Genomic DNA, 21,920 nt, shown 5'->3' with positions numbered 1-21,920 from the left:
CATTTCTATATGAGTTTGAAAAACATCACATACATAGCACTACACAATACTTATTTCTCAGAAGATCTGGATAGACTCAAGAGAGCAAGTGACAATTTGAAAGGATTTTGGTGCTTACCTTATCATTCTATTGTGCCAAAACCACCAATGATCTGAAGGTATAGGATGACCAGAGAAAAGCTAACCATCAACACTGCTGTCTTTCCCAGTCTGATGCCTATGTGACTGATCTTCTCCCAGGCTAAGAATACAGAAACTACCTATCTATGAATCTATGAGTTTTTGAAAGGACCTATTTGAAATATCATCATAGGATGCTAGAAATCCATGTTCAAACTTCTCAGTATAAAAAGAACTTGTTTCTAATTTCATAGGCATACAGGCAATATCAGTAAGCCATACCATCAGAAGATTTTGAAAGAAAGGTGATATGAACACCAAATACCAATGTTTCATTCTGATTTTCAGTTTTAATAAACCCTGAGGTACAAAATGTACATAATTGTGTAGGAAATAGATTTTCAGCTGAACTTGTCTCTCTGTTGCTTTAGCATCTCAGAACTCAAGAGTGCTGTTTCTCAGGTACCCTGTCCCAGGTGTCTAACTCTCACACACTAATCTGGTCATTCAGTTCCAGGAGTGCAATTTATAATACTAAGTAAAAGTACTATTAAAATTGTTAAATGATTAAATGGTGAGGCAGTGTGCACCATAATGCATTGTTCCCTTTTTTTTTGTTTCTAACCCATTAATAAATTCAGTTTGAGCAGGCATCATCTATCCCACAAATTTGTTATACAACAATAGCATGGTATTGCATAATTAAAAACCATGATAAGGCAGATACTCATATAGAAATACTGAGCATGGATACAAACTATGAACTCTAGAAGTTCTTCTGTGTTTAACTAATAATCATTTTAATGATTACAGTTAACAGTTCGAATGATCTGGAGCCACAACATCAGTAAAAAAGAATAGATAAATACTATTTGACCAGTACACAGTTCCTGAATGAAAGAGTGTGTGAATATAATTTTTAAAATAATCTCTTGTTCAACTGAAGAACCCTACCAGAGCTCTTTATTTTCTAAAAAAATAGTATACATTTTTTTAGTCAATGAAAAAGAATTGCTTTTTCTTTTAGCAGTATACTTTGTAAAGATGGAAGAGTTTTTAATATGGTCTCATTGTTGTTCACTGCACAGCACCAGCCAGGGCAGAAGGTGGATTTATGTAAGGAAATCCAAAAGGTCAGATACAGAAATACTTTTAGAATCATGAAATATCCTGAGTTGAAAGGGATCCACAAGGATCACTGAGTACAAAGTTAACTGGGCAACCTGAAGGCTAAACAATATATCTAAGAGCATTTTATAATAATTATATTTATATCTTTCTAGAAATAAATTTACCTAATAAGGCAATTTCATGTAATTTCCAAAATTCATAGCATGCTTCATTAATATAATAACTTGAAAAAAATTCTGTGACTTACATGTTACCTCTTTTACAAATTCAACTTTTTGCAATCAGATATGTTTCAAGACACACATTCTTCTTAAGAACTTCACAGATTTGATTTTTAAGAATTTGTACAAGCTTTCAGCATCTACCTTATCCTAAATAGCCTACCGAATTTAAAGGTTAATTTTTTTAAATCTTGCCACTGTTTGAAATAGTGAAATTCCTTGTTTATTACAAGAACTTCCATTCTTCTAAAAGAGGTCCCAGTTACTCTCTGCTTATCTCTGTCTTCTGAATTTTGCATGTTTGGTTTGATGCTTTATTTTGTACTTTATTTATGGTGAACCACACTTCCTTATGGAGATATGCAAGTATTAATAACTGCCTGGCAAAGCTCAAGCTACTAAATACCACAGAAGTGCTGCTGCACGTTTATAATAATTAACATTAGAAATAATGAAATAATTGATTTGGCTCCTGGTTACCCAGGCCACTATTAAAATACTAAGATATCAACAGAATGCTAGGATACTACAAACTAGCTGAATTATGCGTAGCTTTAAAATTCACAAAAGTTTTGTGTTTTTAAAAAAACCTAAAACACAGCTCTGCTATCTTCAAAAGGACAAAATTACTTTTGAGATTGATACTTTAATCTTCATGAGAAATCAACAGATTTTCCAACATCCCCTTGAGACACCAGTATATACTACCATGGATAATACCACATTAGTATAATGCAGCATCCTGGTAGACCCATATGCACAAACTTTGTATCTTCCAGTCCCTTCCTGCAAGCAAACATCTTACTGTAACTGTAGTACACTGAAGATTTGACATTGCTATTTTTTACTCTGTTCCTTTCTTTCAGCTACATTTATGAGCATCTTACCATGTTGCAGTAAAACAAATCTCTCCAAAATTAGTCATGAAGTATGGTAAAAACACTTTAGTGCATATCTGTACATAAATATATATATATCAGTATACACATATAGAGATATATAAATGTATGTATATGAATGTAAACCAAAAAACAAAGTCATGCTAGTATGTATGGCAATTCTTTTGAAAAAGCTACATGCGTGTAAAAAAGGAACAGGTATATATTAAAGGACAGTATCAATTTCCTTGTTCCTGTGGTTTTTGAGCTATGCTGTATATGTAGCAATCAGACAATTACAAACAATCATGTATCCACAAGCAAAACCCTATCCGTGTATAAGTCTTACTCTGAAACAACCTCTTTTGTACTGAAAATTTGTTTCAGCTTCAATCCTACATTATTATCCATTCAAGAAGGGCTTTGAACTGAGGAAAGACACTGTTGAATGAACTCCAGATGGTCAGGTATGAAGATTGTCATGTGATTTCATACAGCACAAGCTTAGAATAAGTAATTTTATGAAAAACCACCCCCAAAACCTCAAAACTGACTCTTGAGGAATACACAATCAAAACAAGTTGGAGTGTTTGGGTAAAATAATTTAGTCTGGAGATATATTTCAATTTGTCTTTATAGCACATGTGAATTTTGGATTACTGAAATAATGTGGAAGATAGATGTTAGTCACAATATTGGTCAAAAGCCAATGAAAACTGAACACCTCTCCTCCTGCCAAGAGGAAAATAAGTAAGGAAATCACTCAGGCCTCTCATATAATTTAAATGATCAACATAAAAATGTTAACACTCACATTTACAAGTAAAAAAATGGCCAACATTTCTAGATTTAAGGTGACCATAGAAACCTATTTCAAATTGTTGAATGATCTCTACAAAATTGAGTTTGACTTCTGCTTCAAGGCCTTTTTATCCTAAGCCTCCTTGTCGGAGTTTGTTTTCCCACTAACTAGCCTTGAGCACTCTAAAAGTTTTTGATGCTTGGGAGAGACTGTACACAGCACTCCTTTTTTCCATGCTGGTCTTGCCTATGGCTCTGAAGAATTAGACTGGCAACACCCCTTGCAGAAAGAACTTTTGGTTAACTCAATCCAGTCATACTACAATTTTTTCATCAGTTATCTGAAACATCTCCAATTCACAGACACTGTGAAACTCAAAAGCACAATAACACCAACAGCTATCAGCCTTACAAGTGAACTCCTGCAAGGCAGGTGATGTTCAGACCATTCAGTGGAACATCACTTAGAGAATATTCATTGTTTCTCAGAGGCTTATGTGATTTTACATGTAACATGTATAAACACACACAGTACAGTAAGATACAATTTTTTCCTGTATTAGACACAATATAATTTGGGTTGCAAATTCTGAGAAATGATACTGGTGTTCCATTCCTATTCCAATAAATATTGAAGTATTTTATTCCAAGGAGAATTATATCCATAGAAAGAATGGTGCTGAGTACTTCAATGGCTGCACAATATTCTCAGAAAAAACAGCAAATCAAGGTTAAAATCTTACTTTAAATCAGTCTGAAAGGAATTTAAATTTAGATTTCACAGATACCACTTGAGCAACCTAATTATGGTCATATAAAGGAGGAAAGAGGAAAATACAATCTCCATGTGATAATCTACACCTATTTTGTCTTGAATTAGCTCTTGCTTCCAAGTATTTTGTTTAAAAAATGAAACTATAGACATAAAATGTAATGCTATCAGTATAATTCAGGCATAATGTATTTTTCTGGTAGACCCTAGAAATATTGTGCTGACCAAATTAATGTTGGGTGGCCATAAAATTGAATAGGTGACAAAAACAAAAAGACAAAAAATACCTGAAAAATAGTCTTCCTTGTCACATTTGAGCCATTTAATGGAAATTTTCTAAATTATTCAGTCCAAGGCAGGTATCAGAAATGGAAAATTTCAACATAAGGAGTTAACAGTTTGAAAAAATGTTAAGCACCTCTCATTTGGTTAAAACCTGCATGCACCTTTAGCTAAAGACCATGGTACTAGCTCCACCTTAAATAATTAATTTATGCATGCAATAAAACCAGGAAAGGATGGAGAGACAAAACCTTTATTTTTGAATGAAATTAGCAATATTAAATTCTTCAAAATGGAACATATTCATGAACATAAAACAGTAACTTGATGTAGTGGCTTGGATGAAACTACTGCACAAAATAAAATCTACTGCTCTCAATGCTTAACACAAAATAATTTTGGAAAACGGTAGAAGCCACTAAAACCCTTGGCTTACCGATGAATCTGTACAAATATTTAGAGATGTAAAGCAGGCAACACAACAAATCTACTGGTAAAGGTTCACATAGAACTTTATTGCCCTGTAGGAAAGTAAAGAATTTTAGGAATCTTTATAATCCTGTTGGGCCTGTAAAAACAGAAACAAAGAGAGGTCAAAGGATCTCAATGGATGGCTAGGTTGCAAAGCATGTGCACAGCGAAATACTTTAATTTCAGAAATTACTTTGGACAACAGATAGTATCAAGACCACTGAAGAAGTCTATTGATTTCAGTAAGAGTATTCTAAATCATTATAAATTATAAATTTTATTATTAAGGATATTGTAAATACTATTTCACAATACAGGACGTCACAATGCACATGCACACCCACCATCAGCACAATCCAAGTATTAAACTTCCAAAACTCAGGCCTTAGAACAAGATCAATAGCTTTCTCGACTACTTTTCTAATCAGAGTCCATAGCATGCAATTTCAAGAAAGCAAGTCCAAATGTCTGATGTACAAATATTTACATTTTGAAACTATTCATCAGAGGAAAGAAGCTGAGCAACCCCTAGTGGTAGCAGAAAAATTCCTTCTGGGAAAAAAGCAAAATTTTTACAGGTATTTTCAAAAATACATTAATTTGTAAACACAAATTCCTGTATTATATGCACTGTCTAAAGCTGATGATAACATTTAGAAAAAACTAAAAGCAAAAAAGTATGCATGACTTATAGCTGTTTTCCCATAGAATTCAATTAGGAAGTGATAATTCTGCTTGATAAAACACTTCAATACAGAAGTCTTAAAATACATTTAGAATAATATTTTAATGGTTTTTTCTCAAAGAGAACATGTTTTGTTTTCTAATTCTAAGATGTTCTAATGCAGCTACTGCCAAATTCAGCATCATCATTTAGGGATGGATTTGCAAACTCTCTACCAGTGAAATGCAAATGTGATATTATTAAAAGAAAGCAAATACTTTTCTGTATTTTTTAAAGTGGTTATCTAGAATTCAGTTTTATCAGCTCTCTTCTATAAATTGTCACTTTCTCTTCCTTCTTTTATGCTTGGAAATAAGAAAGAACACTGCCAGTACAAACTATACTTTCTCTCCATTCAACTTTTTTGAACCTCACTCCAATTGAGTGAGATTTCCTGTGTTAGCCATCTGCTGCTCAAGATTTTCATGTATATAACCATCAGAACAAAGTAGATACAAAGGCAGAGATGAATGCTCCTAGAAATATCAATATCAAACCATATCTGAACTCTGAAGTCTTTTACTAGTTATCCATACACTTGTATAAAAAGGAAAAGCCCTTGCTCTATGGCCACCAACGATTCCATGCCTCCAGCCATGACCAAAATAGAGGGATGGGCTTCATGGAGTCCAGGTCATTTCAGATACCATGAGTCTAGATACCAATAGATATTATAGAAATCAAAGAATGAGCCCCAAACTATGCCCTCCTTTTTCCCCAGAAAATGTAATGTTGAAGACAGTATTTCCAAAATAAAAGACAACACTGAGTCATAAAATCACACTTAAAGGTGCATAACTAAAAATCACGTTAGAGCTCAGTTCTTGATTTTCACTCTTTCTAAGGTGACTTTTAAAACTTATTTTCAGTCTAAAAATTAGTTTAGGCAGAAAAAGCTCATTACTGGAACACCTGCAGCTATTCCAAAGATGATAAAAAAGGATCTCAAGAGACTTGAACATATCTCTAACGTATCACCAAACACTGGGAAAAAAACAACCAAACAAAAAAAAAATCCCCCAAAATTTCACATGCCATCATAATACTGCTATAGCATTTTGTGCTGTCACAATCAGCACAACAGAAACTTGGGTGTGCACTGAAAATCATCAATTTAAGTTTAGAGACTTAAATCACAAGATCACAAGACTTCTGTGATCAGCTAATGGCTACCACTGTCAGATACAAGAATCTGACATACAAATCTTACATTAACAGGAAAAAAGGACAACATAACAGGTATCTTGGATGAATTTGTGAAAACATTCTTATAAGTATTTCTAAAGATCTTTGACTTCTTATTGGAAAATATGTATAATTTTACTAAAAATAATCTATAGATAAGGCATAGTATAGTCTGCCCTCCCATGTTGTCTAATTGATAAAGACAGCTGAACAGAACTTTCATTTTTTTCACATTTAAGAAACTTTCTGTCACACTTAAAACCATCTTGCAATGAATCACATGAAAATGAAAATATCATACCTCCAAGTTGTTGAGATGCTGTTTTTCAAGGAGCTCTTGCATTTCTTTCAGATTTTTCTGGAAGTGAAGTTGGTGACTGTCCATGTCTGTTTTACTGCTCTCCTGTGTTGTTTTGTCACAGCCAAACATTGCTGAATTCTGCTTCTGACAGAAAGAATCACTCCTACATGCTGATGAGCATGAAGTGTCATCTGTGGTTCTTGATACAAACAAGCAAATTATTACCCTGTCTTATTTCTATGCATCAACTGTACATTTTTAAATATGTTCCTTAGCAAAAGTATACAACATCAATAAATGTGAAAAGCCTGACAAATGATGTTAGTACTATCTAAATGTGTCCAACACTTTCCATTTTAAAAATTCTCTCCTGTTTATTTATAAATAGAATTTTCTGATTGGGTTGTTGGGCGACTGCTTCAAGCTACATTAATATGGAAAATGTCAGCCATCAGTTTGGCATACTGAAATGGAACATGGAGGGTTTTTTTTAAAAAAAAAAAAAAGAAAAAAAAAAGAACAGGAAAATGGGCTTTATTTTTCCATAAAGTTGGCTTATGCAGAGTGTAATTATATTGATGCTGTCAGGTATCCTTACTTCAAAGAGCAAGAAGGCTTTCTAGTATCCAGAGAGCCCAAATCTACCAATGATGTGTAATGTCAGTATTGTGGTATGTTAAAGAATTGGTATTTGCTGCCTGACAAAAAAAAAAAAATCTTTAGAGTAGCAAGTGTAATTGGGCCCTCTGACCAGCTCTTAGTTGAAGATATATGTTTCACATATGTACAGAAATTCAATAACTTCTTTCCTTCATTTCTATCCATTTCTTCAGCTTAAGGTTTTTTTCTGAGCCTTCTCTTCCTGCACTTAAAATTATCCCTTTTCTTTTTAGTGAATCTGTTTCAAGTGGGTAAATAATCTAATAAGACCTTTTTTATTTTGTATTTATCACAACACTTATAATTTTAGGGCAGTGGAAAATGGAAACTTTCAAACCCTTAAGATTATTGTTATTTTTCAGGAGATTTTATACAAGACTACAAAAAACATTGGCTGAATTGCAGTGACATAAGGAGTGCGTAAAATGGAATTTATTATTTCTGATGAGATGGGTGACAGCAAAAAGGGAGAACAAATTCACATATTTATTTACTGAACTTAGAAAACTATATACTGTTTTCGTTTGAATGGCAGATATTCTCCCTATCCTAAATAATTTTTGTTATTGTGGACCAGACTGACTGACACCTGGCCCCCAAAAATGTAGTATTTTGGTTTTTTTGACACACACAGCTTTCTTTATATTTATTTGAGAGCTTAGACCATTCAAATTTATAAAAATTTCTACACTCTTGGACCATTTATATTTACAAAAGTTTCAATGTTCCAACTTTTCTATAGACCATTTTTAATTTGTCATATTAAAGTTTATATTCCCAAGGCTCAACTTCCTCAAACATATCAATTTTAAACACCAAAAGGGAAATAAATCCTGTAAAAAGAGCAGCATGCCATTTACACACCTAATGTACAAACATCCCTGTGTCTGTTGGCTAATGATTTCTCCAAAATCTTTGCTTTAGCATTCAATAACTAAACCCTATTAGAAGCAAAATGGCTGTACTGTAGCATGGAATTCACTTATTAGGTGTTTCAGGACTTTTGCTTTCTCCAAGAGGAGTTAATATGTCTCCATTGCTTAATTAATTTTTTTACACCTTTTAAAAGACAGACATTATGAATCCTAGAATCTTTTAAAATTCAGATATTCACTTGGGTCTGAAGCTACATTTATCTTGCATACTTAATACAGTATTCATTTCTTCCTTTAAGAGAAGATTGTCAATTAATTCTAGCCATTCTCTTTCTGAGGAAGGGTAAATTCTAAAGATGACACAAGATTTTTGGCTTCAGCATTTATAAAATTTTAAGAAGCAACAGAAATAGAGAAAGGTATCTATTACTTCATATGAGTTAGTTATTACCTGTCCCAAAATCTCCAATTAATGATTCTAAGAAACATTTAAAGATTTACAGCTCAGAACTGGTGACTTTTTAAGAACCTTCACAGTTCAGAACCTTCTCAAAATGCTCATCTGTTTTATCTGTACTAGGTGTCCTGCGACCTCCCAATAGGTCATAGCAGACTCAACTTTTAAACGTTTCAGATGCTGGGGTCACTTATTTTCATTTTTTTTTCCTTGAGAAATTTCCAATTTCAAACTTACAGAAATATAATTAACCTCAAGATTCTTAGCTTTCTCTCAAATTGGTTACTAAGGGAAAACAAACTGTAAAAGAATATGAACATACAAATATAATTTCCTTAGGAAAATAGGTTAAGAAAATGAAAACCAGAAAAAGAAAACACTATCATTATTAAAGGATAGTGAGTTTTTTATATTATACAAATAAAAATGGAGTGACAGCACTCTAAGAAATGGTAAGAAGTTTTGTGCAATGCGTTGCACAAGAAGCAGCTTGAAAAAAACTGAAAAATAAGGAAAGAAATTATTATGGCAGTGAGATGCTGTCCTTAATCAAGCCTATGAGTGAAATGAGACATGATCAGGAAACTTGAGATAGGGTTCAGAAACACTATGTTTTTTGCCATAAATTAAACTTAGATTTAACAGGTAGATTTCTTGTTTGTTTCTTTGGTTTTGTTGCTGCAATCTTCCTATGAATGTTGACTAGAAAACAGGATGAGTGTTAAGCTCTATGAGTTATAAAATATTTTCTCAACTGACTAGTTTATCACCTGAAAATGTGTTAATCAGGGCAGAGATATGTAAACAAGTTGAGTATCAATGTCAAACTGAAGAACACACTGAAGCCCAAAAGTAGGGAGACCCCTTTCAGGCAGAATTTATCTCTGTTCTGAACATCTGCACAATTTATATCATGCAGAAAATAACTGAAATGCAGAAAGGAATAATATAAGAAGCAACAACAAAAACAACCCCCTGAGCTGAAATGTTAAAGAAATGAGAGGTTTGGAAAGAGATAATCAGGAACTAGTAAGAAATACAGCAGATAAATAAGTATATATGAAAGAACATTCTGTTATCAGTCAAGGTATCTTAGAAACAGTGCTTGGGTAGAATGAAAAGTATGCAAATAAAATTTTATGTGATATAAAATGAAATTTCAGGTCAAATTGTTACCAGAACACTCTTGATTCACATAGAGAATGAGAAATCTAAAGGAATGATAGCTGGAAAGAAGATCCTTGGATGAACATATAAACTAGCGTATCCTTCAATGTCAAAATGAGAAAAATCTGGATAAAAAAATCACCTAGACAGAATAATTCTGAGAACAGCAAATGGTAACCATGATAACCACGGCAATCTTAGTTGGGCTATAACTGACTGGAGATTGGGTTAGTCTTGACTATTCCCAGAATTTGACTGAGGGGAAAAGGTTTGTGTCATCTCCTCTGCTGCCTCACCAACTGGACGCAAACAACTCAATGAAATTGCACAATGTTTCATTGGAAAAGTCCATAGAAGTGCTCCCTTTGACACAAGAGAAATACCCTACAATTTCTTAAAGCTAATTGTCTGGTCTTTATTGAATACAGTAAGAAATTTACTTCCTTTGATCATCAGAATGAACAGGAATGCTTACCTGAAGTTGATTTTGTTTATGTTTTGCAAGCACAGTCCTGGTGTTAAAACAGATCCTTTAATTTGTTCAAGAGCTTCTTCTAACTGAAAAGCTGCTTTTGTCTGGACTGGAGGGATCAGAGCTAAAAACACACAATGGGGAAAGAGTTTTTTAAAATTGGAATATTTTACCATAAATGGTTTGGTTAGGTTGCTGAAGTTTGGAAGCCTAAATCCAGACAGTGACAATAAACACAGTAGTTTAGCATTATTAGACATGCAAGAGCACCTTGAGTTCCTCTGTAACAAAATCCCAGTCTATTTAAGTGTTTACAGTCATACAAATATTCAACAGTTTTGCTATTTGCTTTTAAACCGCACTATTGAAAAAATACAAGGTTAAAAAAAATCTAACTTTGTTTTTACATCATGACTATTCCACTCATGCACTAAGCCAAAGTTATGGCTTGCAGATATTTTACAGAGGCCAAATTGTAACTTAATAATTGAACCAATGGGGAAAGAAGTCCAGACAGGCACAATGTGTTGCCACTTTCAAGTGAGTAGAAGTAGGACAGAGAGTAGCAGAGGCAGGATTTCTATAAAGGAAAACCAAGAGAAAAAACTGTGATTCCTTCTATTGCTACAGTCTAGGCTGTCAGTAGAGCTATGAAGAAGCCCTAAACCAGTACTGTTCTATTTTGTTATTTTAATCTGACATTTGATCTTGAAGTCAGAGACATTACCTCACAGCTGGCACAACTGCAGTTGGGAGAGTAAATCTGTTAAAGAATACCTAAGTAATAGACCATATCTTAAGCATTTGAACACTGGAAAGTTGACGGGAAATCAGACTTGGCCAATGCTGCTACAAACTCCTGCCAATCTGCACTGTTTCCAAGAAAGCAGGAACTGAGCTGAAGTGATCATTGCTTCCCAGCAAGAGAACAGCTTAGAAAGTGGACTAATTCAGAAAAAAAAAAAGTTATGTACCATATTAATATATGCTAGGACTGCATTTACTCAAGGACAAACAAAATGCACATTTTGGAATATTTCATATCCAAAGGTTCAAAGAGGGGATCATTACACTATCCTAGTAACTGTCAGTGGCCTTTGTAACACCTCTCACCCAGCTGTGAAAGCACAGTATTGCAACCAATAAGCACACTGCTACAGTCCAAAAAGTGGGGAAAACCCAGGAAGCCACAATACCTCAAGGAGTTCATGTACTTACTGTGACTGGAATATAGTGAAATATCTTACAATACAGTTTTTAGAAAAAAAATCTGTTTTTATTTTCCTTACCCAATTGTAATATCTATCAGATCTGAGCTTCTTGTCAGTTGTTTTGCTTTTGTGAATTCAATTACTTTGAGTGAAGTTAATTGTTCTGTTTATTAACAGAAAAGATTAATGGCCTCCAGAGGTCCCTTCCAACCTTAACTATTCGCTGTGATTATAAAAACACTTGTATTGTGAATAACAGTTAATTGACAAACCTGTTTGTTTCTGCTGAGAAAAGGACTGATGAGCATGTCGGACCTTAGCAGTTGCCTCCTGAAATTTAATTTTCCTCTGCTGCAGAACTTGTTCTCTAAATCTTTGTTCTTTTGCTTCTTCTTCCTTCTGTCTTTCTTCAAAGGCTCTGTATTTAAGAAGGAAAAGTAGATAATTCCTATGATTATGAATGACATTTACTGAAATACTAGTAACTTGCTTACCAACTTGCCATTTTAGTACAAAAGCTTGTTTGTTCATAAATTAATTGCTATTAACTTCAGCACAGCTGGATTTTTAGTTTGTTGGAACATAAACAGGTAAGCTGGTGATGAAGAAGTCACAACATATTTTAATTTCTTAGCCTCAACCAGGGATTTGATTCTTTTTTATATGTGAATTAACATGCAGACTCGACCAGTTCTTGTCACCAATGTGACTTGTACAACAGCCTTTACAGTACCACATAGGTGTATCATAGTGAGCAGATCAGTAGAAAGGTTAACTGCAAATGCTTTGTGTGTGCTTTTTATAAGCTGTTGGGAAAATAATAAAAGTTTGAAAGTTGTTATTTCGAAATAACACAAAGAAACTACAGCTTTTATCTATAAATATGTAAGAGTAAGTATCAAGTTGTAGTTGTTAAAAAGCTTCCTGAAAGACAATTAGTTGAGCAGCACAAAATGGGATAAAACAGTGACACAAAACTATAATTGAAAGAATCTGTTATTATTTAAAAAATACATTAAATGTGTTCTCTCACTCGTGGGAAAGCAAAGCAGACTCTTGTCAAAAACAACTATCATCACAAAAGTTTCCTTCAATAGGCATGAGTTTCATGAAGCTATGTAGAATCTTTTCTCCTGCTGACAGAATCATCAACTTTTACTGACAAATTAGCTCCCTGACTGAAATATACCCAGAATACTTATTACATTAATATTTATACAGAATACTATACAGTGCCTACGTAGGCAAGTCATATTTAATGGTTTTAAACTAAAAGAGGGTAGATTCAGACTAGATATACAGAAGAAATTTTTTACAGTGAGGGTGATGAAACACTGGAGCAGGTTACTCAGAGAGGTTGTAGATGTCCCCATCCCTGGAAACATTCTATTCTAAAAGCAGTAATACTGAAAAAGTAATGGTCTTCACATGAAACTTCCAAAGCCTGCCATGCAAAGATCACTAGAGCTGGGAGCTTCCCATCTGTGTATTAGAAATGTGATTTAACAGGTCACTAGTATACTTAGTAGGGTCCCCCTCTAGCCAGCATTAGTGGAAAGTTTAGCCAAATGTTCTTTGTTTTTTCATCACAATAAGATACCTTCCCATAACGCTGATCACTAGCAGTTGCTTCATAGTTCTTCTTGCTTAATGGAGCAAAGCTGCTACTTCACAGAGCTCCTCCTTAACTCAAGCTATTTTAATTATTCTTCCCTTTGCTTTTCAGGAAAAAAGTTCAAACTGAAATAATCAACTTGACCCTTTCTAGTATCTCTTCAAAGTGATGACTGATCTCCCATGAAAACAAACGCAAAAATAATTTGAAATAGGAACTTTTTTTATTTTATAAAGCTGAAAGGCTGTAATTGCACAATAGTAGAAAAATAGAAAAACTGCCAACTAATTCCCAAGTACACACTTATACAGGAATATCCACTTTAATCCACTTGGAAGCCAAAGTGTAGCAGAAAGAGAGACAAAGAACTTTCACTATTTTGAAAACTCATATATACATAGCTGTCAAAAAATGTTAGAACTAAAAAGTAGAACTAGAGTTCATTTTCCACATTCAGTATTCCTGAATTTCACTCACCGTAAAATCTAATACAGAAATATGCAATGTTATCTTGACTAAATGAAATTCACAGGAGAAGAAACAGACTTGCTTATCCTCATAAGTACTTTAAACACATTCTTCTTGAGGCCCTTTAATATCTCTAGAAGCTGATCAAGGCCTTTAGTTGAACTGTAGTTGTTAAATTCAGACATGTGGGAAATTCTACAACTTTACACTTGCAGTAATTTCAGTGTATAACTCCAAAAAGGAAAAAAGTCAATTCTGACAGAGTACTTTTTTTCAGATTATTTTGAATATGGCTTAGCTACACTCTTCCACACTCCTAATAATGAGTATTAAAAAAGGACTGTTGTTTCATATACCTGGGAATGAGAAAGTCCAAATGCTGATGCAAGAGGTCTTTTTCAGCACAGCTCATCACGATCAATATTTGGTTTGGATTAAGACAAGAAGGAGAAAAAAGGATCTTACATCAGTGTAAGAAAATACATTAAAGTTATTCTGTGAAGCCTTATTAACTTTTTAACCTTGCAGAATGTAAATTGTAACACCCAGGTTCATTACATAAAATAAATAATATTAAAAATGCACATGTACATCTTACAGAAAAACTTTTAAAGCAAATGTTTGTTCATGCACTCTCCTTAAGTCACCAGCTTAGGTTCATATCACAGATGTAACATTGGCAAAAGAGTATGGCTTTAAGATGGATAGCTAGCAGAAGAATTTCCTGACTGGTGTTTTTTTAACCCAACTTTTCTGTCTACTATAAACAACCCAGTGGTGCAGCAATTTTTGAAATGGCTGCCAAAATATTTATGGAGAATTTGGAATACAAAACTTAAAACACTTAGCTGTCTCACAAATACAGACATTATATGGAAGGCATTTTTATGTTAAAAACAGTGTGACTAGATGGTAGAACTATTTCCTGGGTAATTTTGTTAAATTCTCTTCACAATGAAGCGATAGATGCTACATTCCCAGGTGGACTAAATGCTTACGACTGCATTGGATGAAAATGATAAATAAAAAGGAATATATGTGTGTATGGAGTGCTATGAAATGAATGTTTTGATACTGAGTTGATATTATTCTTCCATTGCTGCATCATGTTGCAAACCAGTGCACAGTAATTTTAAAATTTAGGTAGGGAGATATTTGTATGGTCAATGACTACAGTAGGATGAAGAAAAGGCTAGAATGCAGTCACACTCAAAATTCCCTTCATGGGCAAACAGGAAGCTATCTTACATCCTTAAAAAGATCTGTGGACATTACCCAAAAATCAACTTTTTTTATCTAAGACACTTCCCAAGACCAGGAGCAGACATTAAATCTATTCCTTCATCTTTGATCATCGTATGCTGAATACAAAAAGACAGCCTGAAATTGCTGCGAGAGCTTCAGAAGGACCAACCCTTCCAATATTGTATGGGCTCAAAGAGGCTGTCCTGCAATATGCCCCAGCAATCCACAGGCGGGCTGCCTGCACTATGTACCAATTGTCATATTCCAAGGCTTGTTCATAGGCAACACCCAAGCACACCTCATATAGTCAAGTTCTTAGCATAATTCAAATCTTAGGAGTCCAATTCTCATTAATCCAGAATTGTTACTGAAAAATAATAATACTGTTAGAATACTTCCATACAGAAAAAGGCTCAGTAATACTGATATACCAGTTTGAACTGTTATTCACACATTGAGTTTCTATCCCCTTTCCTGATGTTCATTCTTGCATCACCTCTTTTACATCCCAAGGCTAGTAGTCTCATTCTGGTTGTGCTGGAGTGTTAAGGTGAACTGGCAGCATCTGGAGTCCCTTCAGCAAGACCAACAGGATCTTCATGCGCACACTTTCTTCTTCCTCACCTTAAGACCCACTTGGAGTAATTTTTATATTTGCTAATACACTTTTACACCTCTGCTCTATCATCGTCAATCTGTAGCTCCACAGTACCCCCAAATATTCCATACATGGTGCCTTCTATGTATGTTATAGACTATTCTTTTCTTCTCTTCATTACCTTTAAAGCCAGGTTTGTCAGATCTAGTTCTGCACTTCTTTAGCTGACTATTGATGAATATAGCCATGGGGTCTCCATTGCCAAGCCTGTGTGCCATCTATTACCATTCCCTGCCTGCACTCCTCCATGACACATCCTGTACCTCCAGTTTTCAAAGCCTCTGCTACCATACCAGGCCTGCATTTCTCTATACTTGTTCATGACTTTGGAGTCATAAATATCTTATTCCCTGCATATAATAACTGCTTCTTACTGCTACCTATATAAAACTACTATAAAAAGATAAACAAAGGCAAAATTATACACAGACACCTGGTCTTTTAGAGAAATTGCTGTTACAGCTAAACCAAGCAAAACAAAGCTGCTGTCAGGTCAAGAAAGTTCGGAGAGCAAGTTCAGCAAGCATCTGTTCCAAGGCCTTGCAAATTCAGCACACTCCTGTGGCCCATTATCAGAAATGGCAATAGTGCATTTCAAGTCCACATCACAGTGACTACAGCAATCACCTACTTTTCACAGTTCCATTCTGATGCAGAAAGAAATACAAAAATCTTAACACTGTCCTCTCTGGTTACCAAGTGCTGACATTGTTGTTGTATTTCTGGCCACAGACTGCTTTTCATTCTCTATCAACAAAACTGGTGAATTATTTAAAGAGCTTTTATTAAATAATCAATGTAATCAGCCAGTAGGTGGGGCACAAAGCTTGTGCATATGTTGAAAACAAAGTATTATGGAAAGAACAATAGATTGGGAATAAATTGGAAATGGATATAGATTTCCTTCCCCAGATTCAATAAACAGATTAGCTATTTCAAGGTAATTCAAAATGCTGAACCAAGAGAAATGACTGTAAGGTTTATTTTAGAATGCACATAAACAACTGCATTTCCAGAATGAACCAGCTACCTGCAGACAGTAACATCACAGTAAAATGGGAAACACATTTTGCACTGAGCAGTAACAGCACGAAGTCTATAGTCCCCAGCAAAACTGACCGCGCGTATTTAGAAAGCAGTGTGTTATAGAAACATAAAATATGATATCCTATTCATTTGCATTAAGTATGTGCTTAGTCAGTAGCTCTTATTTCCAGAATACTGTTATTTAAACAAAATATCTGCCAGCTACTGCCCCAGAGAATACTTGATGCTTAATCTGATGTTAAAATTGCAACTTCATGTATCAGTGAGATGATAAAGAAATTGCTTTCTTGATACTCAGGCAACTTGTAAAAACTGTAGGCTATGTTTGTTTGCTGTGTTAAGTACTGTTGTTAACACAAAACTAAGGAGCTTGGTCAGTACAAGAGATGTAAAGAAACAGACCACATCAGAGGGATTGAAAAAGATCTGAGATTTAAGTTACTGAGACTTTTCTTTCCAAAGCTATCCTTGCTCTTTCTGAGCAAGTGATGTTTTTGTCTTTTACTACTAAACCAATTAACTGTGTAGAGCTTGTAGAAGATGAGTATTTTTAATGCTGAAGGTGCTGCATTTTAGAAGCATTGACAACAAATCAACAGTAGACTGTCAGGGAAAATTTTATTTCAAGTACATATAGAAAAGGTTGAAAACAGAAGACCTCAATCTGCAAGAACCTTGCATATGGAGGTCTCATTAGCTTAAAAAGTGCTTTGGTACAACCTCTTTTAAAGGAGGCATGCTGGCAGTCCCTGAAAAAAAAAAAAAAACACAAAGAAAAACCCATAGAAAAGTTTTCCTCCACAAAGCAACATGAAGAGAATGAACCTAAACGACACAAGATTAAAGAGAGAGCAGAAACTCTTCTGTATTTTCACTAGTGCTTCTTCCTAAAGGGAATTCACTGCTTTTACTTTTTTAGTAGAAAATTTATAAACTTAGGGTTGACACAAAATTTGCTTAGGCTTGATCAACTTCATAAAATTCTGCAACGAAATGACAGTCCTGTAGATGAGAGGAGAGCTGTAGATATTGTCTATTTGGACTTTACTAAGGCTGCTGGACTCCAACAACAAGCCCAGCATGGCCAAGTCCACCACTAAACCACATCTTGAAGTATACCACATGCAACCACTCCAACAGGCAGCCTTTTCTAGTGCTTGACAACCATCTTTATGAAGAAAATTTTCCTAGTATCCAATCGAAACCCTCCCCCCCCCGGTGCAATTTGAGGCCATTTCCTCTCATGCTTTAGCACTTGTTGCTTGAGAGAAAGGACCAACCTTGCTGCCAAGAAGGTCAGTGGTATCTTGTTGTGCAAAGCCTAGCCAGCATGTAGAGGAAAGTGATCCTTCCCCTCTGCTCAGCACTAAGCAGGCCACAGCTGAAGGACTGTGCCCAGCTCTGGGCTCCTTATTTACAAGACAGACATGGACAGACTAGAGACAGTTCAATGAAGGGCCACAGAAATGATGAAGGGACTGGAGAATCTCTCTAGGAAGGCTGAAAGATCTGGGACTGTTCAGCCTGGACAAGAGAAGGCTCAAAGGAATCTTCTTAATGTCTATAAATACTTGGAAGGAAGGTGCAAAGAGGAGAGTGCCAGGCTGTCTTCAGTGATGCCTACTGACAGGACCAAACTGAAACACAGAAGTTTCCTTTGGAATATCAGGAAACACTTTTTTTTTTTTTTTTTGTAAGGATGATAGCACTGACACAGATTGCCCTGAGAGGTTGTTGAGTGTCCATTCTTGGAGAAGCTCAAAAGCGATTCCTGGGCAACAAATTCTAGGTGGCCCTTCCTGAGCGGAGGTGTTCAACCAGATCAAGACGTCCCTTCCAACCTCGACCATTTTGTGTGAAGGTCAGAGGTAGAAAATGGACTGTCACACTCCACATGCACTCATTCCTAGTCTCCATATAAAAAATGTAAAAGATACAAATTTTCTTTTGAAATAGGACACTAGCAATGCCAAGAATACCTCCTTATACATGCCTGTAAGCATTGGCAGGGAGAATTTTGGGCGCTGCTGGATGAGAATGTGGAGCTTAAGAACATCATGCTACACTTGAGAAGCCATCATCATATCTAACATCTTAACATGTGTAAGAAAGTTAATGGAACTTGGTTCATATAGACTTGAGACATGACCTGAGGGTTGATCAATCAATTTCTACCTGCATAACTGCCAGGAAAAAATATTTAGATTCAAGGAACTTTATTTACAATTTACTTTCCTGCACATATGCAGTGACCCTTGATTTTTACTTATATTTGTCACAGCTTATAACATTGTATGCACTTACTACCTTTCTAACATTAAACAACTCACTTCTTTTCACTTATTAGGAGAAAACTTGCTACCACAGACTTCTAATTGAACTGCTGATTGTGATAATAATTATGCCATTCTCAATTATCACAAATTGAAACATCTTCATTTTATGAATACCATACCTAAGTTTTTAAGTGGCTCACCTGAGTAACTTGGATTTATACTGTTTTTTTAAGGCTACAATGAAATATATATGGAAATGTATTTATGTATCATGAGTATTACTTTAACTACACCAGTCTGTCAAAAATATGCAGGCTGTCTGGTACTTGCTTTTACATTAGAGTATAATATTTCAAGACCAGTAATACAATAAACAGTGTTCATCTGAGATGTCTAGCACTACAGTCGTTCTGTTCCAGAAAAAGAAATTAGGTATTTAATTTTTCAACTGAGACTCAGTCTATTATCTGAAAAGGCTGAGGATCACACTCTGTCTTTAATTACCCACAGGTGATTATATCTCATCTTCCATTTTTCTTTTTATTTCAAAACCTAGTTGATAGCACATACTGTCAGGCTAAAATGGCAATATAAACAAACAATATATACCACCTCTCTTATGAGTTATGAACGTATGCAATAAGTAAACATTGTACAACGGAAGCCAGCAGATAAGGGAACTGTGGGGTACAAGCATTCATGAGTTAAGAAGAGGCAGAGGAAGCTGGTCTGAGGCTGGGGCCTTGCAAGGAGGAACCCACCTGCCTCTCCAGTACACACAGCTGAGCCCCCTGCACATGTGAGCAGCATCTCAGTGCGAGGGAAAAAACCTCTATGCCCATTAAACTACTCACAGCACTCCACTGAGACATTTCAGTGCATAATTTACTTAATCCATTTGCCACAGAATATTTCATGGCTTTGAACTCTCATGTATGCAAAAGACAGACTTTGCAAAGCTCTGTTTAAAACGTCAGTACAAAATAAGTTTATTATAAGTATAACCCTGTACAAGAAAAATGTTGCTTTGTGTTTATTGGGAAGTGGGAGCACAAAGCCTCGGCATGAAGGGCAGGCTGTGCAGCTGTTATGCCATGCAGACAGAAAAGCACACACTTCAGAAGGCAACAACTGCCTTCTGCCAGCCCACACTGTACAGCTGAGTGCCTTTTTCATACCTCCATTGAAGCTAATAAAACCCAGAACACTAGAAATGCAGATCAGAGCCACAAGATGAAAGTGCTACTTACCTTTAATTTATATGAGATGTGACTACAGTGAGTTTCCAAAAGTTAGCGAGTAAATCAGAATATTGCTCTTTTTATTTTATTTGTCCTATAGTAAGAAACTGGATTGGTTAAACTTTTCAGCTTAGATTCCTCTAGGCCAAAGCAGTGGGCTATTTATCAAAGTGAACATGAAAATAGCAGAGATATATTGAACTGTCTCAAGCTTTTGACTCTTTTTGCTTTGGTTTCCTCTTTTTTTTGTTGTTGTTGTTTTTTTTTTGTTTTTGTTTTTGTTTGTTTTTGTTTTTGTTTTTTTTTGTTTTACAATCCTCCACTAAAGGAACCCTAGTTACTTGCCTTCTTCTTCTGTTTGTCTCCATCAAATATTTCATTGCCTTGCTCCGATGCATTTTTTGATCCTCTTTCAATGCCCGACGTTCTTCTTGTAAATCCTGTTCAAAATGAAATATTAAATCTCTACCCCTAAGACTGTGTTAAGGACAATAGAAACTGGGCAGAACAGCTCATTAAATGATATAATAGCCTGTGTGATTTGCTTTATATAGAGTAGGTCCCATAACTGTATGTTAACAGTCATAACTAACTTTATGCTCATCTAGAAAAAAATTTAATTGCATTTCAGTTTTTAAAGGGATTTTAGGAGAGGCTTTGCACTTATCTTTCATGATACCACCAGCTGAAAAATCCCACCCTTATTATGTTCATTTTGCGTAGTTATCTAAATCTGTATGCAGGTATGACAGGGAAAATGTAAAATACTAAACACCCCCCCCCCCCCCACACACACACCCTAAAGGATTAGTTGTTTACACTGAAATTGATTAATATCATTAAATAAAAGCTCTCCACAGAGACAGATCAGTCCTGCATCATGCCAGTAATTATTTAAGTAGCACTGTGCAGACGGATCTTACCAGTTTGTGTCAGTAGTTTTTACTACTAAAATTCAAAAAAAAAGAACCCACAAGTTAGGATGGAAAACACTATTCCTAGTGGCATAATCTCCTAGAAAAGGGAAAACAAGAAAACTCCGAAGTTCCTCGAGAAGTCAGCTTTCCCACGGCAGTTTAAAACCCGCAATGTACAAGTTTTAATTTGAAGACACCCCCGAGGCGGTCCCTGACCACGGAGCAGGGCGGAGGCTGGGACATCACCGCCCCGGCCCCGCCACCGCCCCACACGGGCCCCACGCAGCCCCGGCCCCCCCTTCGCAGGGCTCGGCCAGCCCGAGAAACGCCCACCCCGGCGGCCGGGGGCCGCCTCAGGAAGGATACACAGGGACGCTCTGCCGCCCTTCCGCGCGGTCCTGCGCTCCCCCGGCGAGGAGCTGCCCCCGCGCCGCCCCGCCGCCCTTCCCGCCGAGCTCCATGCAGCGCCCGGGTCAGCGCCGGGCCGGGCCCCGCCGCGCCGCTCTGCGCCTCCTGCCCGGCCTCGTAGCAACCGGCCACGCCGCTGCCTTCGCAACGGGGCGGGGCCGCGGCGCGGGGGCAGCGGCGCTGGGGGACGGGGTTCGGCTGCCGCAGCATTTGCTGCCTTCGAGGCTGGCGCAGGGCACAGGGCTCTCGGCCGGCGGGTCCTGCCGGTGCCCGTGCCAGGATGGGAGCCACGCGTGGGAATGGCTCCGCACTCTCCC

The 21,920-nt window shown here is 36.2% G+C and overlaps 1 protein-coding gene across 1 annotated transcript in view; it reads right to left on the bottom strand.

Moving 5' to 3' along the window:
- CEP126 (centrosomal protein 126) overlaps positions 1-21,720 on the bottom strand; it is a 38,073-nt gene extending 16,353 nt beyond the window's left edge. Inside the window, exons 1-5 of the mRNA XM_038143516.1 lie at positions 21,562-21,720; positions 20,624-20,749; positions 12,001-12,146; positions 10,521-10,641; positions 6,887-7,085 (exon numbers count right to left, since the gene is read on the bottom strand). Coding sequence (XP_037999444.1) covers positions 6,887-7,085; positions 10,521-10,641; positions 12,001-12,146; positions 20,624-20,749; positions 21,562-21,656 — 687 coding nt within the window. The 5' untranslated portion in view covers positions 21,657-21,720. The remainder of the gene's footprint in view (positions 1-6,886; positions 7,086-10,520; positions 10,642-12,000; positions 12,147-20,623; positions 20,750-21,561) is intronic.
- Between the last annotated feature and the right edge of the window lie 200 nt (positions 21,721-21,920).

The sequence above is a fragment of the Motacilla alba genome, chromosome 1 (assembly GCF_015832195.1).
Source record: "Motacilla alba alba isolate MOTALB_02 chromosome 1, Motacilla_alba_V1.0_pri, whole genome shotgun sequence".
In the NCBI taxonomy this organism is placed as follows: domain Eukaryota; kingdom Metazoa; phylum Chordata; class Aves; order Passeriformes; family Motacillidae; genus Motacilla; species Motacilla alba.
The sequence above is the reverse complement of the archived record's forward strand: the minus strand, read 5'-3'. Positions and strand labels throughout refer to the sequence as shown.